Raw genomic sequence first — 23,284 nt, 5'->3', positions numbered from 1 at the left:
TTATTATTACAATTTATAATATGGAAAGTATGCTGTTTTGTTAAACTAATTATATGAAAGGAAATGGAAAGGTCATCCTTACCACCAAATGTTTCTCTGAATGCCATAGCCATGTTCCTCTGCTGCCCTAAACTACAGTGATTCTCTATGGACAGAATCAGTGGATACCTGCAATATAACAGAGGTACATCAGTCAGAATGGTACAACAAGGTGGACGAGTGATGTGTTGGGTGACAGGGTAGGTGAGGTGATGTGAAATTGGGGTTAACTTCGTACTTGAGAATATTTCGCTCATATAATGATGTGCATGCGTGTGTATGTGTATGTGTATGTGTATGTGTATGTGTATGTGCCGCTGCTTGTACTAGCCCAGACTCAAGCTGGTTTATAGTGAGATACCATGCCGCAGTGAAGCATGAATACCCCACTCAGACACATTATACTGACTCCGAGCCGACCAGTCCTCGTTGTACCCATAAATGCCGAGCGCCAGGCAGGGACCAACAAGTACCATATTTTAACGTCTTTTGGTATGACGCGGTCGATGATCGAACCCGCGACCTTACGCTCTCCGTGCGGACACTCTAACCACTACACCACAGAGGCGGTCAATATAACAGAGGTACATCGGTCAGAATGGTACAACAAGGTGGACGAGTGATGTGTTGGGTGACGGGTAAAAGACATGGAGAATGGCTGAGAAAACATGGTGAATGGATGAATATGAAGAATGTTTGAAACAAATTGTGATTGGACAAGAAACATGGTGAATGTATGAATGACATAGCGATAGGATACATGACATGGTGAATAGTTTAGTGACATGGTAAATGGTTGTCTACTTACGCTGATGTTGAGAAAGCATGTTCCTTGATCACTTTGAGAACATCTAGGAATTTGATCTTTGACGTGAGAGTGTGGCCATGGTAGATGTATGGATGACTGTCAGGGCCATCCCAACAGTCCACTAAAACACCACAAACAGAATTATGTCGATTTTTGTCTACCATACAGACAAGTATCTTTCAACGATGTATTTGTTCATTGCCTAACAGACACAACTATTCAAACTGAAAGAAAGCATCATGCCAAAAATCTGACCAAACAATCAAGCGGCATATGTCAACTGATCACTGCTTGTTTTGTCCCTTCAATGCTGAGCACCAAGGTAACAACAAGTAGCATCTTTTAAGGGCCTATGGCATGACACAGCCTGGGGATTCAGGGGTTGACACAGCTTTTGGAGAAAGGGGAGTGCTCAGTTCATTTTCACAAGAGTTTCAATGGTCATTTAATAAACTCTGAGTTTCAATGGTCATTTAATAAACTCTGCTCCCCCCCCCCCCCCAAAAAAAAAGGGAGCCGCCTATGAGATGGGATTGAACCATCAAAACACTCCGCTTCATGTTATGACAATTACCGTATTCGATGTATGTAGCGCTCCCTCTCTAATAAGCACTCCCCATCAGAAATATGTAGCATGCAGAGTGTCCCTCCCACCCTCCCCAATTCATCATGATCCCGGGAAGCAAGGCAGTGTTTGCAACGCATGACAACACATCTTGATTGACTGTTTTGTGTGAATTTAAACCTCTTCCTAATAAACAACCCCTTTTGGATTTTTATTACCTAAATACACTAAGCTTGAGTCCTTATGTGAATTCCTGAAAATCCACTTACACTCAAGGCACCTGCATCCCATTCTCAAACACCGGACATAGGCTTCAACAGATGATTCACTGGACAACTGATCACCTGTTAAGTATCTGAAACAACATGAGAGATGGCCTGAAACAGTGCTTTCATATATCTATGGTTAATTTGTCATTGCAAAATTTCAACTTGGATAATGATTCTGAAATTTCTCCAGCTCGACTTGCTCCCGAAATTTTAAGTGTCAGTTAGGGATGTCACAATACATAAGTTTGATGAATCGATACCTATCACGATACCCATGTCACGATTCGATACGTATCACGATACCTATTTTCGCTGCATTATTGCGTAAATTAAGTTACATTTTGAACATTAATATTTTATAACTGTTCATGAAAAGATCAAGCATTTTTTATTCTCAGAGATAAAAAAGTTCCAACTTCCCATTTTTGAGCATGAAAATTAATCATTCATAACTCTCATAACATCAAAAAACATGATGCAATTGCAAAATGTAAACGATACATAAACATATTTAAACGATACTTTCAAAACAGTTTTGAATGTATTGATAATTGTATCATCTTAGAGAAAGTATCGATGCATCGATGTATCGTGGCATCCCTAGTGACAATCCAGAAAAGTTAGCTGAGTGAGTTGGGTGAGTGAGTTCAATGTTACATCGCACCCAGCAATATTCCAGCTATATGGCGGCGGTCTTTAACTAATTGAGTCTGCACCAGACAATCCAGTGATCAACAGCATGAGCAACGATCTACGGAATTGGGATACGATGACATGTGTCAACCAAGTCAGCGAGCCTGACCACTCGATCCCGTCAGTCGCCTCCGACGACAAGCATGGGTTACTGAAGATCAATTTTAGCCCGGATCTTCACGGGTCTTAACTGTCACAATTTATGTTAACGAAATAAAACACTGGCAAGCAAGTATTAAGCCTACCTGGCCAGCCATATTTTGAGACTATTTCACCTACTGTACACAACACCATGAAAAAATAGGGGATGAGTATTTTAGGGAATATACTCACGTATTATGAGATGATGCTATCCAGTAATGAGAGAGTGGGGCGTTCATATCATGGGTGATGGCGTCGTTCCTTGAGTCCCATATTGTATTGTGAGGTGAGAACAAGAAGTCTTCAAACTGAAAAACACAGATATACACAAGAATATCATCTTCAATCCACATGGTTGCAAGGAGCTTGTATTTTGGAAGAATATAGAAAAACATGCAGGACAATTTTTCCACCACCTTTTAAATTATTACCTCAGTGCAGTGTGCATGAATTAACTAAACATGACAACCTTACAATCAAGCACTATGACATCTGCTTCAAGCATTATCCTCTTTGAGCGTACGTTTGTTGTTTAATGCCACATTCAGTAATATTCCAGCATATGATATATAGAGAATACTACACGAGGTCTCATTACATACGAATTATACGAAACGAGTGTCCTTCCTGTGGTATCTGGCTGAGCGAAAGTTTCGTATAATGCATATGTAATGAGACCGAGTGTGGTATTTTATTTATTACCCACGTCTTACATGCATTAATTTGACAATAGAGCGTAAGTTTGTTATGTTTTTGGTTTCAAACTGAAACCGGTTTCATAAAGAGGTTGAGGAAGAGTTTTGTACTGTAGTACAATATTTGCATGACGTCACACTGTAATGACGTCACTGCCTTGGTAACTGACGTCATGATGCATGTCAGTTGTCATCGCCTCGTACAGCATCCTACAATAAACTACTCCATAGCACCTCGTTTCCAGTTACTTCATTCGGGCTAACATCACTGGTAGAAACATTACGTTTATGTTTTTCGACGGATATAATGTCTCAGTTCGACTCACAATTAAACAGCGACACGGCAACGTTCGCAATGATTACATTCCCACAATGCATTTAAGTTGCAGAATGAATGAATTCACATGTTTGTTATGAATGAAAATATAGTTACGTCAGAATGTGACCTAATTGAGAAGTCATCGGTTATCCAATCACATCGTTAGAATCGCAGGTCAAGTCGTTACGACACAGGTCAACGCGATACGACATTCGTGTGACGTACGAGATTAGTATGCAACTACCCATACGTTGACCTTGTGGGTAATAAATGTCTGTAAACAATCCATGATGATTATTGATCTACACAAATGGGAAAAGATGATTAGGTCCGCACCCTGACCACAATGACTGACCTCTATCTCTGTGAAGTAGAGTCCACCAGCTACGCGCACCATCTCGTCCAGGAACGTTGTCATCAGGTTCCTCACGTAGCCGATGTCAGTAGCGTTCACATCCTGACAACACACAATTAGAGATGTTTGTTTATTGTTTGTTTGTTGCTAAACGCTGCACTTAGAAACATGATGGTGGTCTGTAAATAATCAACTCTGGACCAGAAAATCCAGTGATCATCATAAGCATCAATCTAGGGATACGATGACATGTGTCAACCAAGTCAGCGATAACCAAGTTATCCTGTAAGTCGCCTCTTACGACAAGCTAAGGGTTACTGAAGACCAATACTAACGCTGATCTTTAGGTGTTGATTAGAGATGAAACAAGAGAATCATGAAATCATACATATCCCGATAATATGGTGCAATAAAATTCAAATCTCTACATAGTACTTGTATTTATGTCATATTATTCATACTAAATGGGTGAGGTGAGGTGAGGTGAAATTGGGTTTAACGTCGTGCTTGAGAATATTTCGCTCATATGACGACGTGCATGCGTGTGTATGTGTATGTGCAGCTGCTTGTACTAGCCCAGACTGAAGCTGGTTTTATAGTGCTAGCCCACTGAGATACCATGCCGCAGTGAAACATGAATATCCCACTCAGACACAGTATACTGACTCCGAGCCGACCAGTCCTTGTTGTACCCATAAATGCCGAGCCCCAGGCAGGGACCAACAAGTACCATATTTTAACGTCTTTTGGTATGACGCTCTAACTACTACACCATGGAGGCAGTTCATACTAAATGGGATACTGTGGGGGATAAAACATGGATTAGGGGAATATTATATTGACACTACTTAGGAATTGCTAGAGGATCTGAATCTGTTTGTTGTACACATTTTGTTCTCCTTCACATCCTCTTACACCCATATACTTAGTATTTATAACACAAGTTATTTAAAACAATATCTAACAAGCAAACACTGTTTAAAACCCGATCAAACAAACTTTCTTAAACGTTCTAAAATTATAATGTTTCACCTTAGACTGACTGACTGAGTTTGGTTTTACACCGCTTTTAGCAATATTCCAGCAACATCACGGCAGGGGACACCAGAAATGGGCTTCACACATTGTACCAATGTGGGGATTCGAACCCGGGTCTTCGGCGTGACGAGCCAACGCTTTAACCACTAGGCTACCCCACCGCCCCTGTTTCACCTTAGAAGTATGTGAAATCTGAAGACTGAAGTACGAGACACTTTTCAATGATTTACAATTAGGAAAGTAGTATGCCATAAATTGACCTTAGTTCTTTACCATGGAAGCCAATCACTGACCTGGAATGCAATGTTAAACATTGGATGACAGTTTTATCTAATATCAGATTCCCATCAACATGTGTACAAGAAATTAATGTAACACACTTTACTCACCTTTTGTTCTTCGAGTAAAAATTGCTGGAATCTTTCACTTGTCATCCTCCTGTTAAAGAATTGATCAAGGCACAATAAAAATTCTGAAAGTAATTCATTTTGTTCAAAAGCAAACAACGGTCAATCTTTTTTAGTTTCTCATTTTATGTCAAAGACCTATTCCAATTATATCATGAGGTGAGGTGAGGTGAAATTGGGTTTAACGTCGTGCTTGAGAATATTTCGCTCATATGACGACGTGCATGAATGTGTATGTGTATGTGCGGCTGCTTGTACAAGCCCAGACTTAAGCTGGTTTTATAGTGCTAGCCCACTGAGATACCATGCCGCAGTGAAGCATGAATACCCCACTCAGACACATTATACTGACTCCGAGCCGACCAGTCCTTGTACCCATTAATGCCGAGCGCCAGACAGGGACCAACAAGTACCATATTTTAACGTCTTTTGGTATGACGCGGTCGGGATCGAACCCGCGACCTTCCTCTCTCCCGGGTGGACGCTCTAACCACTACACCACGGAGGCAGTCTTATATCATGAGAGTCCATTCTTGTCCAGACATTGAGTAGTGTCCACCTCCAATGGATTACAATGACTTCCATTCTACCCAGTCACCTGACTAGCTAATCCACTTTGATGGACACTGACAATGAGCCATAGCGTCTTTAGCACATCTTTAACCAGGGTCTCTAATGGGTACTGCATCACAGAAAGGGAACAAGGCCACTCCATTTGCTTGAGTTGTGTGTACACGGCCCTCTCAGGGATGCAGTATTTTAAATAAAACAGCAACAGTATGTTATAGTGTTTAGAAAAATCAAACCTACATTGCATCCCTTCAAGAAAACAAACAGGCATTATCAATTGTGGTGAATACAATTTTTAATACACCTACCTTTCCTCACTAAAGGATTCAAAATACTTCTCGAAGTGTTCAGTCGCAATCTGAAGTCAAGGCAAAAAAACATATCAAAGATGTAAAAACGTTCCAAATGAAGTATAGAATATAATTAACGACTGAGGTTCGGAATTTTGTTCAGTTAGCTGCAATTATCAATTGTTAAACAATGCCGGTTGTCTACAGCTGTACTTACACTCTTCACATGGACAAGCCGGTGGTAGAGGCAGGAGAACTGTTCAAACACAATCTCTCCTTTACCACTTGAGTCAACCTCCTGCAACACAAATGAGGTCTCATGAGGTATTGTATTTGACATTGGTTTCCTTGGGAGAAAACTGTGGGGTACTGGGAATACAAGGGAGACAACTGTGGTGTATTGGGAATACAAGGGAGACAACTGAACGATACTCCATTAAAACCAGTATAAACTAGGGAGAGAAACATTGGAGACGGAAAAAACATCTACCCCAGTATATAGAGTGTGGACAAGCTTGGACAGCGGAAACCCATTCTACCCCAGTATATAGAGTGTGGACAAGCTTGGACAGTGGAAACCCATTCTACCCCAGTATATAGAGTGTGGACAAGCTTGGACAGGGGAAACCCATTCTACCCCAGTATCTGCTCTAACATCTGTCCCTGGAGAAAGCGACAATGCTGATGAGAATCTATTCTGTCAGGATTCCACCATGATTTGTACAGTGCCTACCCAGTGTTCACGAAAGGTGTTTCAAAGTAACAGGACATTGGGTCCTGTAAGCTTCAGATGTCTGTCTGACCCATTGAAAATTCACAGAAGAATATAATTAAACACACATTTCAGATTTAACATTTCTTATAATTGGCATTGAAATTATTAACAAACATAAGATTTATAAACAGCAAACAAGTGTCACATGTCACTTTTAACAACTTCAGTCAAAGTCATCGTGAAATATACAATCAGACACTGGGGCTGACGGGTTGTACAGTTCTATCAGACCTTTGCCGAATCTGCCGGATTTGTCAGAGGGTCAGACACTATTCATGAACACTGCCTACCTGGAAAGTCTCTCGGAGTTTGCTGGTTGACATCTTGTAGTTGATCCTGGGAAGCCATGCCTTCACATTCTTCAGGGTCACTCTGAAACACACAGCCAACAATATAGTGTGTACACACTGCGACAGATCGTATACAATGCATATCAGTACAATCTCGTTGTACAAGTTTGTAGTTGATGATGGCTTTTGGCCCAATATTATTGCTCTTTTATAATAATTCTAACTAATTTGCTCCTCTGTATTGTATTATATTCAGGGATGACAATGGGTGTGAGTGAAAAGAGAGGAAAATAAGCCGGTGTTTTTTGGGGACCGCAAGTTTAGACGATTCACAAGAATGACCTCAGCTCGATCAAATCCGCGGATTCGCAGAAAATTCTCATCCCTGTATATTTGTGAGTCACCTGTCAATATGTCAATACTTGGTCCCATTACAATATGACTGAAAGAATGCTGATGCAATCGACTTACACTCACTCACAATGTTGGTTAATAACTCATCCTAAAGGATCAATATAATGTCAACGCAGTTTCACTGACAGTGATTATTGGCCACATGTTTCTGTGTACGTATATTACAAATATGACTTGCATTATGCTAGCATTGGGGGAGGCTCACTTTCATGTTACCAATAGATCTGGACATGACACAATCTAGCCACTATATGTGTGAGTGAGTTTAGTTTTACGCCGCTTTTAGCAATATTCCAGCAATATCACAGCAGGGGACACCAGTAATGGGCTTCATACATTGTACACATGTGGGGAGGTCACTATATGTATCTACAATTGTGACTTGCAATACTCATCCATATTTTTAATTGTGAAAGTTCACGTGTCTTCTAACATGTTTCAATCTCTTATCCTTACAAAATCCGATGAAAAAATCGTAAATTACCCTCCCTTTTTTGTACGAGCATATGTACGGAATGCAAGCATATCTCATTCACAAGAATGATTGTACATCCAAATCCACAGTTTTACAAGTGTCCTTCAATACAGGTATGGTTTCCACAAAATTATAATCAGTTTAATAGTGGTACCACTAACTGAGATATCCTTTTTGTTTTGTTGGGTGTTTGTTGAAGGCCACACATAGCAACATGTAGGCTATATGACATGGGACTGTTATTCAGGACGTGACAATCCAGTGGCCGACATCATAAGCATCCAATATACACACTTGAACTGCTATTAACTATGTCAAAGACAACACAAGCATTGTCACTAAGGTGACATAATCAACCGCCGCAAGTTATCAAATCAAACTGAAAAAGTAATGAAAGTGAAGGTCGTAATTTAAGATGAAGTGTTAAATGTCAACAAAAACATGTCCAGTCAACCTCTCTTGATATCTTGCTCTGTAGTTGTTCAAATATTTTCAAGACTCATTTTGACGACATAAATGTCTTAGCGTATGAAATATGCAAAAATAGTAATAAAGAAATTGCTTATTGAAAAACATTCAAGGGAAGTCTTGAAAGTCTATGAAGAAAATCCAGTGAACTGTTCTTGAGATATCTTGCTGACAACCTTAACATGCTGAAATCTTCAAAATGTCGCCATGACCTTGAAAATTATGTGAAGGTCACCAAAATCAACTGGGCCCTGCGCCTTCCCTCAATGAAGCTTAATGTCGAATATGAAGAAATTCCAGTGAACGATTCTTGAGGTATCTCGCTGACAAGCTTAACATGCAGCTTAACATGCTGAAATCTTCAAAGTGTAACCATGACCTTGAAAATTAAGTGAAGGTCACCAAAATTGACTGGGCCCTGCACCTTTCCTAGATAAAGCTTGTTGTTGAATATGAAGAAAATCCAGTGAACGGTTCTTGAGATATCTCGCTGACAAGGCTAAAACGTTAAAGTCCCCTTGTGACCTTGAAATAAAGGTCAAGGTCACCAAACCTGACTGGGACCTTTCTTTTACTGTGATGAACCTAAGTACCAAATATGAAAAAAATCCAGTCAACGGCTCTTAAGATATTCCAATTCGTACGTACGTACAGACGGACGGACGGACGGAGCCTAATACTATATCCCCCGCCTTGCGTTTAGCGCGGCGGGGGACTGACTGACTGACTGAGTTTAGTTTTACGCCGCTATTAGCAATATTCCAGCAATATCACGGCGGGGGACACCAGAAATGAGCTTAACACATTGTGCCCATGTGGGGAATCGAACCCGGGTCTTCGGCGTGACAAGCCAACGCTTTAACTACTAGGCTACCCCACCGCCCGCGCGGCGGGGGATAACAAGGAGGATACATAAAGCTATCATACTTACATCTCGGAGCCTGATTTCTCCATAATGTAAAATTCTTTCCTCAGCCATCTGTTTGAATATAGGGATAGCAGTATTAATGTTTAGATCTATTACTGAAGAAATGTACCAATACAGTACTGCATTTTGGTCAAGAGACAATATTGCAACTTAGGTAGCAAAATGTTGCACTAATGGATATGCAACATAAGGCATTACTTGTTAACTTACTATTCCATCTACTCGACGCTATACTGCTCATACCACTATTCACATTACACTACTCACACTACTATCCACACTACATTGATCATGCCACTACTTTCACCACTATCCACACCACTACTCGCACCACTATTCACACTACTCGCAAGACTATCCACACACCACTACTCGCACCACTATCCACATGCCACTATCCACCACGCGCACCACTATCCATGCACCACTACTTGCACCAATATCCACATACCACTGCTTGCACCACTATCCACACACCACTATCAACACGCCACTATCCACTACTCGCACCATTATCCATGCACCAATATCCACACCACTATCCATGCACCACTACTTGCACCACTATCCACACGCCACTATCCACTACTCGCACCACTTTCCATGCACCACTACTTGCACCAATATCCACACCACTATCCATGCACCACAACTTGCACCACTATCCACTTCTCGCACCACTATCCATGCACCACTACTTGCACCAATATCCACACCACTATCCACGCACCACTACTTGCACCACTATCCATGCACCACTACTTGCACCACTATCCACACACCACTATCAACACACCACTATCCACACTACACTCGAACCCACCTCTCCAGCTGCAGCTGATAGGAAGCCTCCTTTGTGTCCCTCACCAGGTAGTCCAGCCCCTTCATCCATACCACGAACTCATCCTTGGAGTTGGCTGCAACATCAACAACTGTCATCTCAGCCACAGCATTAGCAACAAAGGTGTGCATGCGTTTACAGACTATCTGCCATTAAAGACAATTCTTGCCTTCCTGTTTATCACTTACAAATGCCGTTCAAAGACTCTACCTGCCATTGTTGACATTAATTCACAAGGTACAGATAATCCATTATTCTAAATTGTGAGTGGGTTTTCCGATAAATTCTCAGTATTTTTATGTTAGAAAATATGACAATAGCAATCAAATGCAAGTACTGGACAAGTGAAGATTGTTTAATATGTGATGGGACAACCGCACACAGTACACCCTACAATGTACAATCCTCAGAGGCTTATACAAGCATGGGTTCTTGGGCCCAAGTCTCCACTGGGAGAACATCGCGACAGAGGGAGAGATAGAGATATCTAACACTGCTCTGAAAAATGATCTGGATATTATGCCTATACAAGAGGTTTACATCTGTAATGAAATGGGAATGGAAATGACAAATAAAAAAATGTGAAGAGGTTGAATCTAGCTGGTATCTGAACCCATAGCCATTGGTGTTTCTTCAAGCCAGGGGATGAGGTGCCTCTCTTTAAATGAAAGGGTCACACCTTTGAGGGGAGGTGAGGTGAAATTGGGTTTAACGTCGTGCTGGAGAATATTTCGCTCATATGACGACGTGCATGCGTGTGTATGTGCATGTGCGGCTGCTTGTACTAGCCCAGGCGTAAGCTGGTTTTATAGTGCTAGCCCACTGAGATACCATGCCGCAGTGAAGCACGAATACCCCACTCAGACACATTATACTGACTCCGAGTCGACCAGTCCTTGTTGTACCCATTAATGCTGAGCGCCAGGCAGGGACCAACAAGTACCATATTATTACGTCTTTTTGGTATGACGCGGTCGGGGATCGAACCCGCGACCTTCCGCTCTCCGGGCGGACGCTCTGACCACTACACCACGGAGGCGGTCGTCACACCTTTGAACCAGACAAACCAGTGTTTCAATACATGTTCATCACAGAATTCAAGCTGAGTTACCTATGGACATCATGTTTGGTATGCAAATATTGATAATAGGACAATCTGCAACTGTATTTACTTGTCTCAATTCCCTGTCCAGTATAATTTTGTAGTCCATATACTAAGCCAACATCCACTGAAGCAATGCGAAAGTAGAAATAAGGGGCAGTTGATCCAAACACAATTGACACATAAAGGTAGCGTATCACAAATCAAGTTGCAATCTGAAGGTTTTTTTAGAAAACTGAAATCCAAATACTGTTTGCAGTGAACTCAAGTTTTATGACTAAGGCCCTTCCTTGATTTTTCCAGGTTGATATCAATCTAACAAACCCAAACAAACAGTGCAATCAAAGTAAGTAAATTCACAGCAGAAAGCTTCAGCAATCCCCATGGCAACCAAACAGTTCCACCAGCAGCCGGAAAACAGCTCTTGTTTGTTTTCAATTTTCAAATGCAGAGCTTGTTCCCTTGGGAAATCATTATACATCAAATATTCATATAATTCTTTTATCTTAAAAACCTCGACAGCTGAAGTCAAGAAAGCAGCAGCACTTCACGCTACACTTCAGTGCACCTCGCTCATCTCTGTGTCTCATCAACTTATATTTGCTCACTCTGGAGTCAGTACTCCAAATGAAACAAATTTAAGAGGGAAAACATCATGGCAAGATGAGGGAGCCGGATTGTGCCCTGTTTTCAACAGCCTTTCATGAATACACCAGACTATGACCCGTGAAGATCCGGGGTAGAATAGGTCTTCAGCAACCCATGTGCTTGCCATGAAAGGCGACTATGCTTGTCGTAAGAGGCGACTAACGGGATAGGGTGGTCAGTTTCGCTGACTTGGTTGACACATGTCATCAGTTCCCAATTGCGCAGATCGATGCTCATGCTGTTCATCACTGGATTGTCTGGTCCAGACTCGATTATTTACAGACCGCCGCCATATAGCTGGAATATTGCTGAGTGAGGCATAAAACTAAACTCACTCACTCACTCATATAGACTATCCGTTTCTGTGGAAGCTGACTTTGTGCTGGGGATAAGGTGCCTGACTCTGAAAGTGTGGGTTCGAATCCTGGATGGAATTCAACTTAACAAAAGTACTAGAACCTGTACTATACTGCGAAAGTGTAATCCCAAATATAACATGTTACTGTGTCCCTGACCTTTGTAATGAAACAGTAACATAGTCCTGATCCAGTTTGTTTGTTTTTAATGCAACATCAGGAATACTCATCTACATGACAATGGTTTGTAAGTGGGTTACATACATATTCATCTACCAAATCAGCGTTAGTGAGTGAGTGAGTTTGGTTTAATGCCGCTTTTAGCAATATTCCAGCAATATCATGGCGGGGACACCAGAAATGGGCTTCACACATTGTACCCATGTGGGGAATCGAACCCGGGTCTTCGATGAGATGAGCAACACTTTAACCACTAGGCTACCCCACCGTCCCCAGAACCTTAAAGTAAATATTAATCATTTCTGTCTCACTGATTCAAAATATTATAAATATGATTATAAAAAGCAGCGGAATGTTCACTAATCAGCTCCAGCAATAGCCCCAGCAGAAGAAGTAATGAGACACAATTCCCTGGAAGACACAAGGATGATATGTTCACACTGAATGATAACCTTACCAACAACAGATAGACTCTTGAGTTTGAAGTCACTGCCGTAGAAGAGAGTGAAGCATGCCTTGGTGTCAGCCTTCCGGGAATCCTCAAGCCACTTGTCAAACTCCTTCGAGTTCTTCCCCGACCGGATTTCACGAACCTCTCGCAAATTTACTAGAATAAAAAAAGTATGAATGATATATGGACAGTTGAGTCAATGAGAGGGTGTAATATTGAGTTTATCTGGGGTCACCTGGTCAGTTCAACTGATCAGTAACTCATAAAACTACAATGTTAGCATGGTGACCCACAGATGACTAATATCCTCAAGATTGTTAGAATGTCAGCATGATAGAGTGTCTTGAGAGCTAGTATGGCCCAACTGACAATCAAGTACAATGATATAATTGCAGCTCCTGATAGATTTCGCATTTCTATAAGGTATTCAATAACATGTCAAAAAGTTCCTAATATGGATTGGTATATATTTTATTGGTGTGAGGAAAGTGTTATAACGCCCTAGTAAGAGGTAATATAGTGTATCTCCCTCCAGCACGTAAACAATCACTTCACGGGATATACGAGTGAGTGAGTTTAGTTTCACGCCACTTTTAGCAATATTCCGGCGATATCACGGTGAGGGACACCAGAAATAGGCTTCACACATTGTACCAATGTGGGGAATCGAACCCAGTCTTCGGCCTCACGAGCAAACACTGTAACCACTAGGCTACCCCACCGCCCCTTCGGGATATATGAACCAAGGCTGACCTCAAAGGCAATCAACTCTTCCAATCATCGTAATCCTTTGATCATCATTTGTTAATTTTACAACACATCTAAGCCTTCGAAATTAATTATCAGCAAACTAGGAAACAACCAAACTGTGTTGAGGGCACATAAAATCCAACAATAAATCTCCTCATTAAGGGTGTTACAATACACTTGTGTATTCGGTGATCAAACTGTATCCCTTCAAGAATTCAATTCATTATTCGCAAACACTAAAATAGAATATTCAATCTTTCATTTCTAATTTGACAGTAATGTTGACACTGGTTGTTGTCGCGATAAATTAACACTCTCGACAATTTGTTCAAACATGTCAAATAATTATTTGGTCATTGTTTTACTATATACATTGATTAACACATCAGCTACTAACTTCTCCAGAGTGTTCTGTCATTTTGATTACCTAGCAACTATTCTATGATGTCTATTGACCCATGAAGATCCAATGGGTGGGATCGAGATTTACCAATTTTGAAGTGATTCAACATGGAGATGGAACTCATGTTTTATTTCTGCTTTATCTAATTAAATATAGTTCTTATGAAAGAAAAAAACAGGTTTAAACGACAAAAATACAACCTGGTAAAAAAGGAAATAACAATCAAATATCGATATAATATAAGAAAGCTGAGTTTTAGCTGTGATTTTTTACACTTAGAACACTTTGGTTTTGAGAAAAATCACGATTTTCTTTGGTCAAGTGTTCTATCTCCAATCATCTTTCGTGAATTTCTTATTTATTTCAATAGATTGAGCATATAATTTAATATTTTCTGATCCTGTTTAACATGCCACATGCATGTGCAAAATTTGAAAGAATTCGATTGAAAAGTGAAGAAGATATTGTTGTCCTAAACTTCAAGATCGAATTTCGCGAAAATAGGTTTTTGTGACTTAGAACACTCTGGTTTTCAGGCGACGACATGTTGTCGTATCCCAATAGCGTAAAACTAAACTCACTCAGATAAGGACAAAAGTTCATGGATAAACAACTTCTTTATTCGGATGATGCGAGGTTACGATACAGATTCTTGTATCGTTGTCAAGCAAGTATGAGTCAGTGTGCTTCTGTATTAATGTCTTGTTGTTTTTGTTAACTATTTTAGTGTATATATATTTCAACTTGTTTCAGTCTGACTCATACTTGCTTCTCAATGATGCAAGAATCTGTATCGAATGTATCGAAACCTCGCTTCATCCGAATAAAGAAGTTGTTCATCCATAAAGTTTTGTCCTTATCTGATTCTCCAACTTCTAAACATGCCACATAAAGAAGTTAAACTCACTCACTTGTGGTATCATGTCATCTCATAGTGGGATAGTTGCAGCACTACTCCTTATAGATATGTATCATTCGAGAACTATAACTCTGAACCAGTTCCTAATCATTCAATTCTGCTACAAATAGGAACAAAATAATACCTACGGAAAATGTAAACAGTAAGTCTGGTTTAAGCAAGAATAGTTACAGACTATGGGCTAATGAAATCATGTGTCCATTAGTAGGGCTGCGCAATATAACCGGTTTACCGGTATTTACCAGTTCAGACATGAAAACAATACGAATTGCGATATGCTGATCGAAAACCAGTATTTTACTTGCATTCGGAAAACTTCGTAACACTCTGAAATCTTTGGATATTTCCTTGTTTCAATTTGTGCCAAATATTATTTACATATTTATTTTGTCATGATTAAAAGCTGTTGTTAAAGCTTAAACAAGCAAAATGATTTTGTTGTGTTTTTGCTTTATATATTAACTTATTAAGTATTAACCTGATTAAAGTGGTTTTTTGTTTAAAAATATTTATTGCAATATATTGCAATACGTATCGCAATATATGCTTTCGCATCGCAATATATCGCAATATGAAAATTCTCTGCAATGCCGACCCTATCCATTAGTCTTGCAATAGTCTAAAGAAAAAGAACTTTCTTAGGCTGCAGTAGCTTCACAGTTAGTCTTCCTCACAGTCCTTGAACATTATTTTCCCTCCTGACATGCCTTCCCTGCAATGCTAAAGCCCTAAATGAATCAAGTCTAGATTTCCTCTGAATCTCCCAACTCACTGGAGCTCCTTTTCAATTTAAATGGGATTTGTTACTATCAAAGTATATATTATATTCAGAGACAAAATCTAAGTCTACTTCAAGTAGGTGTGGGGGTCATTCTATGGGCTAATGGAAACAAGTTTTCACTTGTCCTCTGGACTTGTCTTAAAGAAGAACGAAATTTCACACAGCCGCAACTTTGCAGGTTTGGAGGCAGTTCCATGGGTGGTACAACTTGGTGAGTTTAATTTTACGCCAGTTTTAGCAATATTCCAGCAATATCACGGCGGGGGACACCAGATATAGGCTTCACACATTGTACCCATGTAGCCATGGGTGGTACAAACACTGAAGGATAAGTAGACATAAGTTTTCACTTGTACTCTGGAGTTGTCTTAAAGATAAAATATTTTTTTAGACAGCAGCAACTTTTCAGTAGGTTTGGAGGTCGTTCCAGGTAGAAACGACTTCCCACTAGCTCTCATGACCAGTCTTAAAGGCAGGAATTTTCTCAACTGTGCACGGGTCACATGAGACAAATTCTCCCTCTAAATCCCTGCAGGGGTTATTGGATAGACAAGATAAGATAGATAACACTGTACCATACAATCACCTTGACACAGGGTACAAGTGTGCATATCACTCCAGCAAAACTGCTAACAAGATCAGGTGAGGTGAGGTGAAATTGGGTTTAACGTCGTGCTTGAGAATATTTCGCTCATATGACCACGTGCATGCGTGTGTATGTGTATGTGCGGCTGCTTGTACTAGCCCAGACTTCAGCTGGTTTTATAGTGCTAGCCCACTGAGATACCACACCGCATTTCAGCATGAATACCCCACTCAGACACATTATACTGACTCCGAGCCGACCAGTCCTTGTTGTACCCATTAATGCCGAGCCCCAGGCAGGGACCAACAAGTATCATATTTTAACGTCTTTTGGTATGATGCGGCCGGGAATCGAACCCGCGACCTTCCGCTCTCCGGGCGGACGTTCTAACCACTACACCACGGAGGCGGTTGCTAACAAGATCAGCTTGACACAGGGTAGAAGTGTGCATATCACTCCAGCACAACTGCTAACAAGATCACAGTGTTATAGGGATCCATGGGCTAGTAGAATACATGTGTGCCAGAATAGGCATGTACTGATACTATTTTACATACAACATGCTAATACTTAGATATTTCCAACCCTCTAGATGTGACAATCATTTTTCACATAAGGAAGATTTTATGATGTTTGGGTGTGAATATAATGATTGTTTTCTTTTAGTTACCATGGTTGCTGAACCTGTACATTGATTCAACTATCTCTGCATTAGATCTTAAAACACCCACCCCGATAATTTCAACACCCAATAGTCTGTAACACCCAGTCAAGCAAGGTTCAGGCAAATCACTGGGACCTAGAATAACTGTATGTGATTACTATGTGGTAAAATGTATTCAAATATTTGAACTGAAAATTATCAGCAGAATAGTAATTGGTAATCACAATGCTTTCAACCGAATGTTATTTCCACCTTCCTCCATATATACAACACAGGGCCCTTATTCTCGAAACGTTCGTAGCCCTAAGAATTCTTAACTTTGATCGTAGCCAATGTGTTAAGAATAGTGTTGGGAATTGGTTGAAATCTCACAATTAATGATTGCTTCATTACCAACAAACAATCATCAAAAAAAATTGGTTAGCATCATTTTTCAGATTGTCCTATCTAGGTTGTTACTGCAGATAGGTGTAAGATGATGCAACTTGTTACATTAAAGTGATGACTAATATATCATGAACATAAACTTCCTGGAGTCTTAGAGAAATATTCAGTCATGACTTTTCTGTTAGTGAAGTGAGTTTTCTAAGAATTAAACAAGTTTGCAGGCCCCCGACAACTTCGAAGATATGTTCCATCGTCAAGTGTTTTAAAGACTAAAACAGCAGTTCCAAAATCGTTTGTGTTCGATTATGAGAAAATGTGATCGATTGCTTGGACATTTGGTCACTGCGACCAATCTTCGATTATTTCAGTTACTAGTAATCAGAACACCACTAGTTAAGAATGGGTTAAGAAGTTCATAGGGCTACAAATGTTTCGAGAATAGCTAGCCTGAGGAAAACGCCAAGAAAGTCAAAAGTGTCACCAATGGTATAATGTCTATTATGACCCCAACATGATCAGGACGTATTACTGTGGTTGGTTTGTTGATTAATGCCGCACTCAGCAATATTCCAGCTATATCATGTGGCAGTCTGTAAATAACTAGTGAGTGAGTGAGTTTACTTTTACGCCACACTCAGCAATATTCCAGCTATATGGCGGCGGTCTGTATATAATCGAGTCTGGACCAGACAATCCAGTGATCAACAGCATGAGCATCGATCTGCGCAATTGGGAAACGATGACATGTGTCAACCAAGTCAGCGAGCCTGACCACCCAATCCCGTTTGTCGCCTCTTACGACAAGCATGTGTTGCTGAAGATCAATATTCTAACCCGAACCTTCACGAGTCTGTAAATAATTAGTCTGGACCAGACAATCCAGTGATCAACGGCATGAACATCGATCATGGGTTACGAGGACATGAGTCAACCAAGTCAGTGAGTCTGACCACCTGAACCTGTTAAGCGCCTCTTGCGACAAGCATGGTATTCTTGTGGGAGCCGCTTGGTTGAAAATTCCATGGGCATTTTTTCTGGTAAGTGGATTGGGTTTAAATCCAATGATCCACTTATGATTGAGTAAAACAAATCAACGTTAAGGTTCACGCAATCCTTTAAATTAAGTGAGCCATGTAATCACCGCCACATGGGTAAGGTAATTAGATTACTTTTCAAGATTACCAAGAATGAAGACTCTGACATACACTGAATGTTAAGAACTATCATATTTGCTGATCAAAAATCTGTAATCCTTCTCTTTGACGTTTTGACAGCCAAAACGATTTGATGATAAACTCTGTACAACAAGTCAAGCTCTGTACAGCAAAACAATCCCCTTACAGCAATTGATATTACAGTTCCATATGCAAATAGACGTACTAGCAATGTGCAGAACTTAGGAAGCCTCATTTTAAAATTTCGAAAGTTTCAATACTTTGATTTTGATTTACGAATGTTTGACATTGCTTTCAAGGAAAAAAGTCGTATTACGAAATTAATTACACGCTCGATATATAAAAATGTGTTATGTATTATAAATTTAATAATAATAAATAATAATGTGTCCATTTATATAGCGCCAAACTCCACACTAGGTATGCTCATAGCGCTAACAATCAAGGCCATTATAACCCCGGATAACCCAAGCGCCACTGTTGGCGCTTGCATTTATATACAAAGCACCAAGGTAAGCAGTAAAGTACAATTAGCAGGAATCCCGCAGATAAGCAGTCTGGCTGCAGCACTGTAAGTACTGTCAACAGAGGCACCTGAAACTTTATTCTACCTTTGTGTCAGCTTTGTTAAAATAATTATGTCATTGCTTTTTCCCATTAACAGTGAACCCAACAAAACAGAACATACATCAACATGTCCTGAAATATCATGTCACTTTATTAAAGGACAAGGGACACTCAAATATTTCACATTAATTACATGCTCACATTAATTTAATAACAAGATTTACAGCACAGCCATTTTTGACCCAAGACTTATTCAGAGTCTTCCAAATTAGTGTATAACCTTACTACATTTTCCTCTCAAAGCATCATTTGTTTTTTCAGTCGTACCGAAACCATGGACTTTGTTCCAGAATCCACTTAATGAATACTGTCTGACAGGAATCTGTCTAGCTCATCCTGCCTGCCACTTGTATAGGACATCAGTTGTCGGCAAACACTACTTATATACACAACAGAATCAATCCAATCAGCGGCATCAGTTCCGATAAATAAACCATTAGCAAAATAGACATAATTCAAATAAGTAAACAGTAACATCAGTGTTGTCAATTCAAAGCTTACATCATGAGACAATATATCTCGAAATGTCCACCTTGTGGAAAAAACATTAACATTCAAGCTTGAGGTCGTGTATCCAGTAAATGGAAGGAAATTTACCATATTGTTTTATCAACTACAAAACTAGGTGTTAGGAAACCATTATCAGATCACTGCAGTTTTATGACTGTTTATGTTGTGTAAATATTAGCACAGTAAAGAACTACTGACTACATCACGACCATCATGGCACTGATGACGGGACTAATGAACTATTACTCCATTTCTGTCCGGCTCGACCCTGCTTTAGCAATACTGAGAGTCAATAGGAAGCAAAGTACTGTGCTATAGTATATAGAACAAGCACTTTGTACTTGTTGAGGTGTTTTATAGAACAAATAAGGCATGAAATCAAAGCATCAGGTATAGCGATCCAAATCAATTCAGTCCTTCAACATTAACTGCCATACAAATTGTCCCTTTGATATTTTTCAAATTTGTGAGTGAGTAAGTGAGTGAGTGAGTGAGTGAGTGAGTGGAGTCCCCAGGTAATTCAAATCAATTCAGTCCTTCAACATTAACTGCCAGTCCCTTTGATATTTTTCAAATTTGTGAGTGAGTGAGTGGTGAGTGAGTGGTATATGGAGTGAACAGGGGAGGATTCCCATATCATACCCATGTAATTCAGTCCTTCAACATTAACTGATACAAATTGTCCCTTTGATATTTTTCAAATTTGTGAGTGAGTGAGTGAGTGAGTGAGTGAGTGAGTGAGTTTTTTCGCATCGATATTCCAGCTATATGGGGAAATATCGAACCCAACAATGGATCAACCATGAGCATACCCAATGTGGGAATGTGTCACCAAGTCAAGCCTGACCACCCGATCCCTTTAGTCGCCTTTTTCAACACTAGTAACAAGCATGGGTTGCTGAAGGGCTATTCTAATAGACCCGGACCTTCACGGGTCGAGTGAGTGAGTGGAGTGAGTGAGTGAGTGAGTGAGTGAGTGAGTGAGTGAGTGAGTGAGTGAGTGAGTGAGTGAGTGAGTGAGTGAGTGAGTGAGTGAGTGAGTGAGTGAGTATATGGTTTTACGCTTACGACAGGGGACACCAAAAATGGATTTCCCATATCATACCCATGTGGGAAACCGGAAACCAGATTTAACACTTAACCACTAGACCATGTAATACATTGGAAGAAAGTGCTACAGTTATTTGTCACCTGAATGTTACAATCACCAGTGTATTCAGTACACTGAACCATTTCCCTTCATGAATTCAATTCATCATTGGCAATTACTAGAATCGAATATTCACAACCGTTTTAAACAGATGTGTCTTTACATGAATTTGGGTGTTATTTATCAAACTGAATATACAGGTTGGACTACGGTCAACATTATGAATATATTTTATCTGACTTTAATGTGGTTACAGGCTTAAAACAGATTTAAAAAATGTCATGTCATTAGACAAGATTTGTAATCGCTACCCAATATTGGTATTCCTTCTTCAACATCGGTTCCTTACCCATATTCATATTATTCCAAGTATTCATGATATGTATCATATTCGCGTCATACATGATTTGCTGCAGCTCTAGATAAGACCCTTGTGGGTATTCTGGAGTACAATTGGTCTTCAGTGACCTATGTTTGTTGTAAGATGAGGTCAGATTGCATCTAGTGTTTAGGCTCTGCAACCTGGCTAATTGCCTTTCACCTTGCCTTGACCCAGCTGGTCATTGTTCATCCCACTGGTTAGCCTGGAACCAATACATGATACACCTGGGGCTAGTTAGTGCGCATGCTTATCATGTCAGAATACTCTGGTTGGTTTCAGCACATGAGCATAATGTGTGAATATTGCTAAAACACTGTAAAACCGTATTCACTCATCATCATCATCAGACACATGTCATCGGTTCCCAATTACGCAGAGCGATGCTGATGCTGTTGATCACTGGATTGTCTGGTCCAGACTCAATTATTTACAGACCGCCGCCATTTAGCTGGAATATTGCTGAGTGTGGCATAAAACTAAACTCCTTCCCTCCCTCATCATCATCATCATCATCATCATCAAAAGATTAATGTAGCATCAGTTCCAGTCCAAAAGTATTGCTCAGTAGCTCTCTCCAAACAACACTCACTCAAATGTCAGTGTCCTCAAACTTTTATGACTTCCAACACATGGCTACAATTTTTCACAACAATACACCAAGGCAACTGAACTTGAAGTTGGGCAACCATGAAAATCACACACATTTGTTCTTCAGGAATATTCTACTTGTATCACAACAAACTGTAACCACTTAAGTGTCAGCCAACAAACAAGTCTTCACTGACAATCAGAACAGAACAGGTGAGGTGAGGTGAAATTGGGTTTAACGTGACTTGAGAATATTTCGCCTCATATGACGACGTGCATGCGTGCGTATGTGTATAAAGCGCTGCTTGTACTAGCCCAGACTCAAGCTGGTTATATAGTGCTAGCCCACTGAGGTACCATGCCGCGAGTGAAGCATGAATACCCCACTCAGACACATTATACTGACTCGAAGTTCCACAGTCCTTGTTGTACCCATTAATGCCGAAAGCCAGGCAGGGACCAACAAGTATCATATTTTAACGCTCTTTTGGTATGACGCTGTCGAGGATCGAACCCGCGACCTTCCGCTTCCTCGGGCAGACGCTCTAACCACTACATTTTAACGCTCTTTTGGTATGACGAAGTCGGGATCGAACCGCGAGCTTCCGCTCTCCGGCAGACGCTTCTAACCACTACATTTTAACGCTTTTGGTATGACGAAGTCGGGATCGAACCAGCGACCTCACACGACCTTCCGCTCTCGGCAGACGCTCTAACCACTACACAACGGAGGCGGTTCACACTAAATTGATACTGGATACTTTTATTTCAGTAACAGGCCTCCGCCCAAAATACATATACATAAATTGATGGATAATTAGAGCACATATGTATTTCACTCAGATCTGTGTTTCTTGTCAACAGAGCATAAAAATAGACATACATCCTTGATGATATTAACATTTTTACTCTGTAATATAGATATAAAATTAATAATTGATGGACACTTACTTTAAATATTTTGACATGTACTTATTTCAACTAACAATCAATTCTCAACCAACAATCAGATCTATCTCAACCAACAATCAAATCTCAAATCACCAATCGTTCATGTCTCAACCAACAATCACGTCTCAACCAACAATCGGATCATGCCTCAAACACCAATCAGATCACGCCTCAAACAATCATCGATCATGTCTCAACCAACAATCAGTTCTCAACCAACAATTGGATCATATTTCAGCCAACAATCAATTCTCAACCAACAATCAGATCATGTCTCAACCAACAATCAGATCA

The 23,284-nt window shown here is 40.2% G+C and overlaps 1 protein-coding gene across 1 annotated transcript in view; it reads right to left on the bottom strand.

Annotated features, from left to right (window-relative positions):
• The window catches only part of LOC124256072 (1-phosphatidylinositol 4,5-bisphosphate phosphodiesterase gamma-1-like), an 85,180-nt gene that overhangs the window by 47,852 nt on the left and 14,044 nt on the right, over nt 1-23,284 (bottom strand). Inside the window, exons 2-13 of the mRNA XM_046690003.1 lie at nt 13,124-13,273; nt 10,363-10,456; nt 9,543-9,590; nt 7,255-7,336; nt 6,407-6,487; nt 6,208-6,257; nt 5,312-5,360; nt 3,885-3,986; nt 2,708-2,823; nt 1,682-1,767; nt 848-968; nt 83-168 (exon numbers count right to left, since the gene is read on the bottom strand). Of these exons, the coding sequence (XP_046545959.1) occupies nt 83-168; nt 848-968; nt 1,682-1,767; nt 2,708-2,823; nt 3,885-3,986; nt 5,312-5,360; nt 6,208-6,257; nt 6,407-6,487; nt 7,255-7,336; nt 9,543-9,590; nt 10,363-10,456; nt 13,124-13,273 (1,065 nt within the window). The remainder of the gene's footprint in view (nt 1-82; nt 169-847; nt 969-1,681; nt 1,768-2,707; nt 2,824-3,884; nt 3,987-5,311; nt 5,361-6,207; nt 6,258-6,406; nt 6,488-7,254; nt 7,337-9,542; nt 9,591-10,362; nt 10,457-13,123; nt 13,274-23,284) is intronic.

The sequence above is a fragment of the Haliotis rubra genome, unplaced genomic scaffold (assembly GCF_003918875.1).
Source record: "Haliotis rubra isolate DU_JTF1 unplaced genomic scaffold, ASM391887v1 Scf617, whole genome shotgun sequence".
Classification (NCBI taxonomy): Eukaryota; Metazoa; Mollusca; class Gastropoda; order Lepetellida; family Haliotidae; genus Haliotis; species Haliotis rubra.
This window is presented reverse-complemented; position numbering and strand designations above follow the sequence as displayed.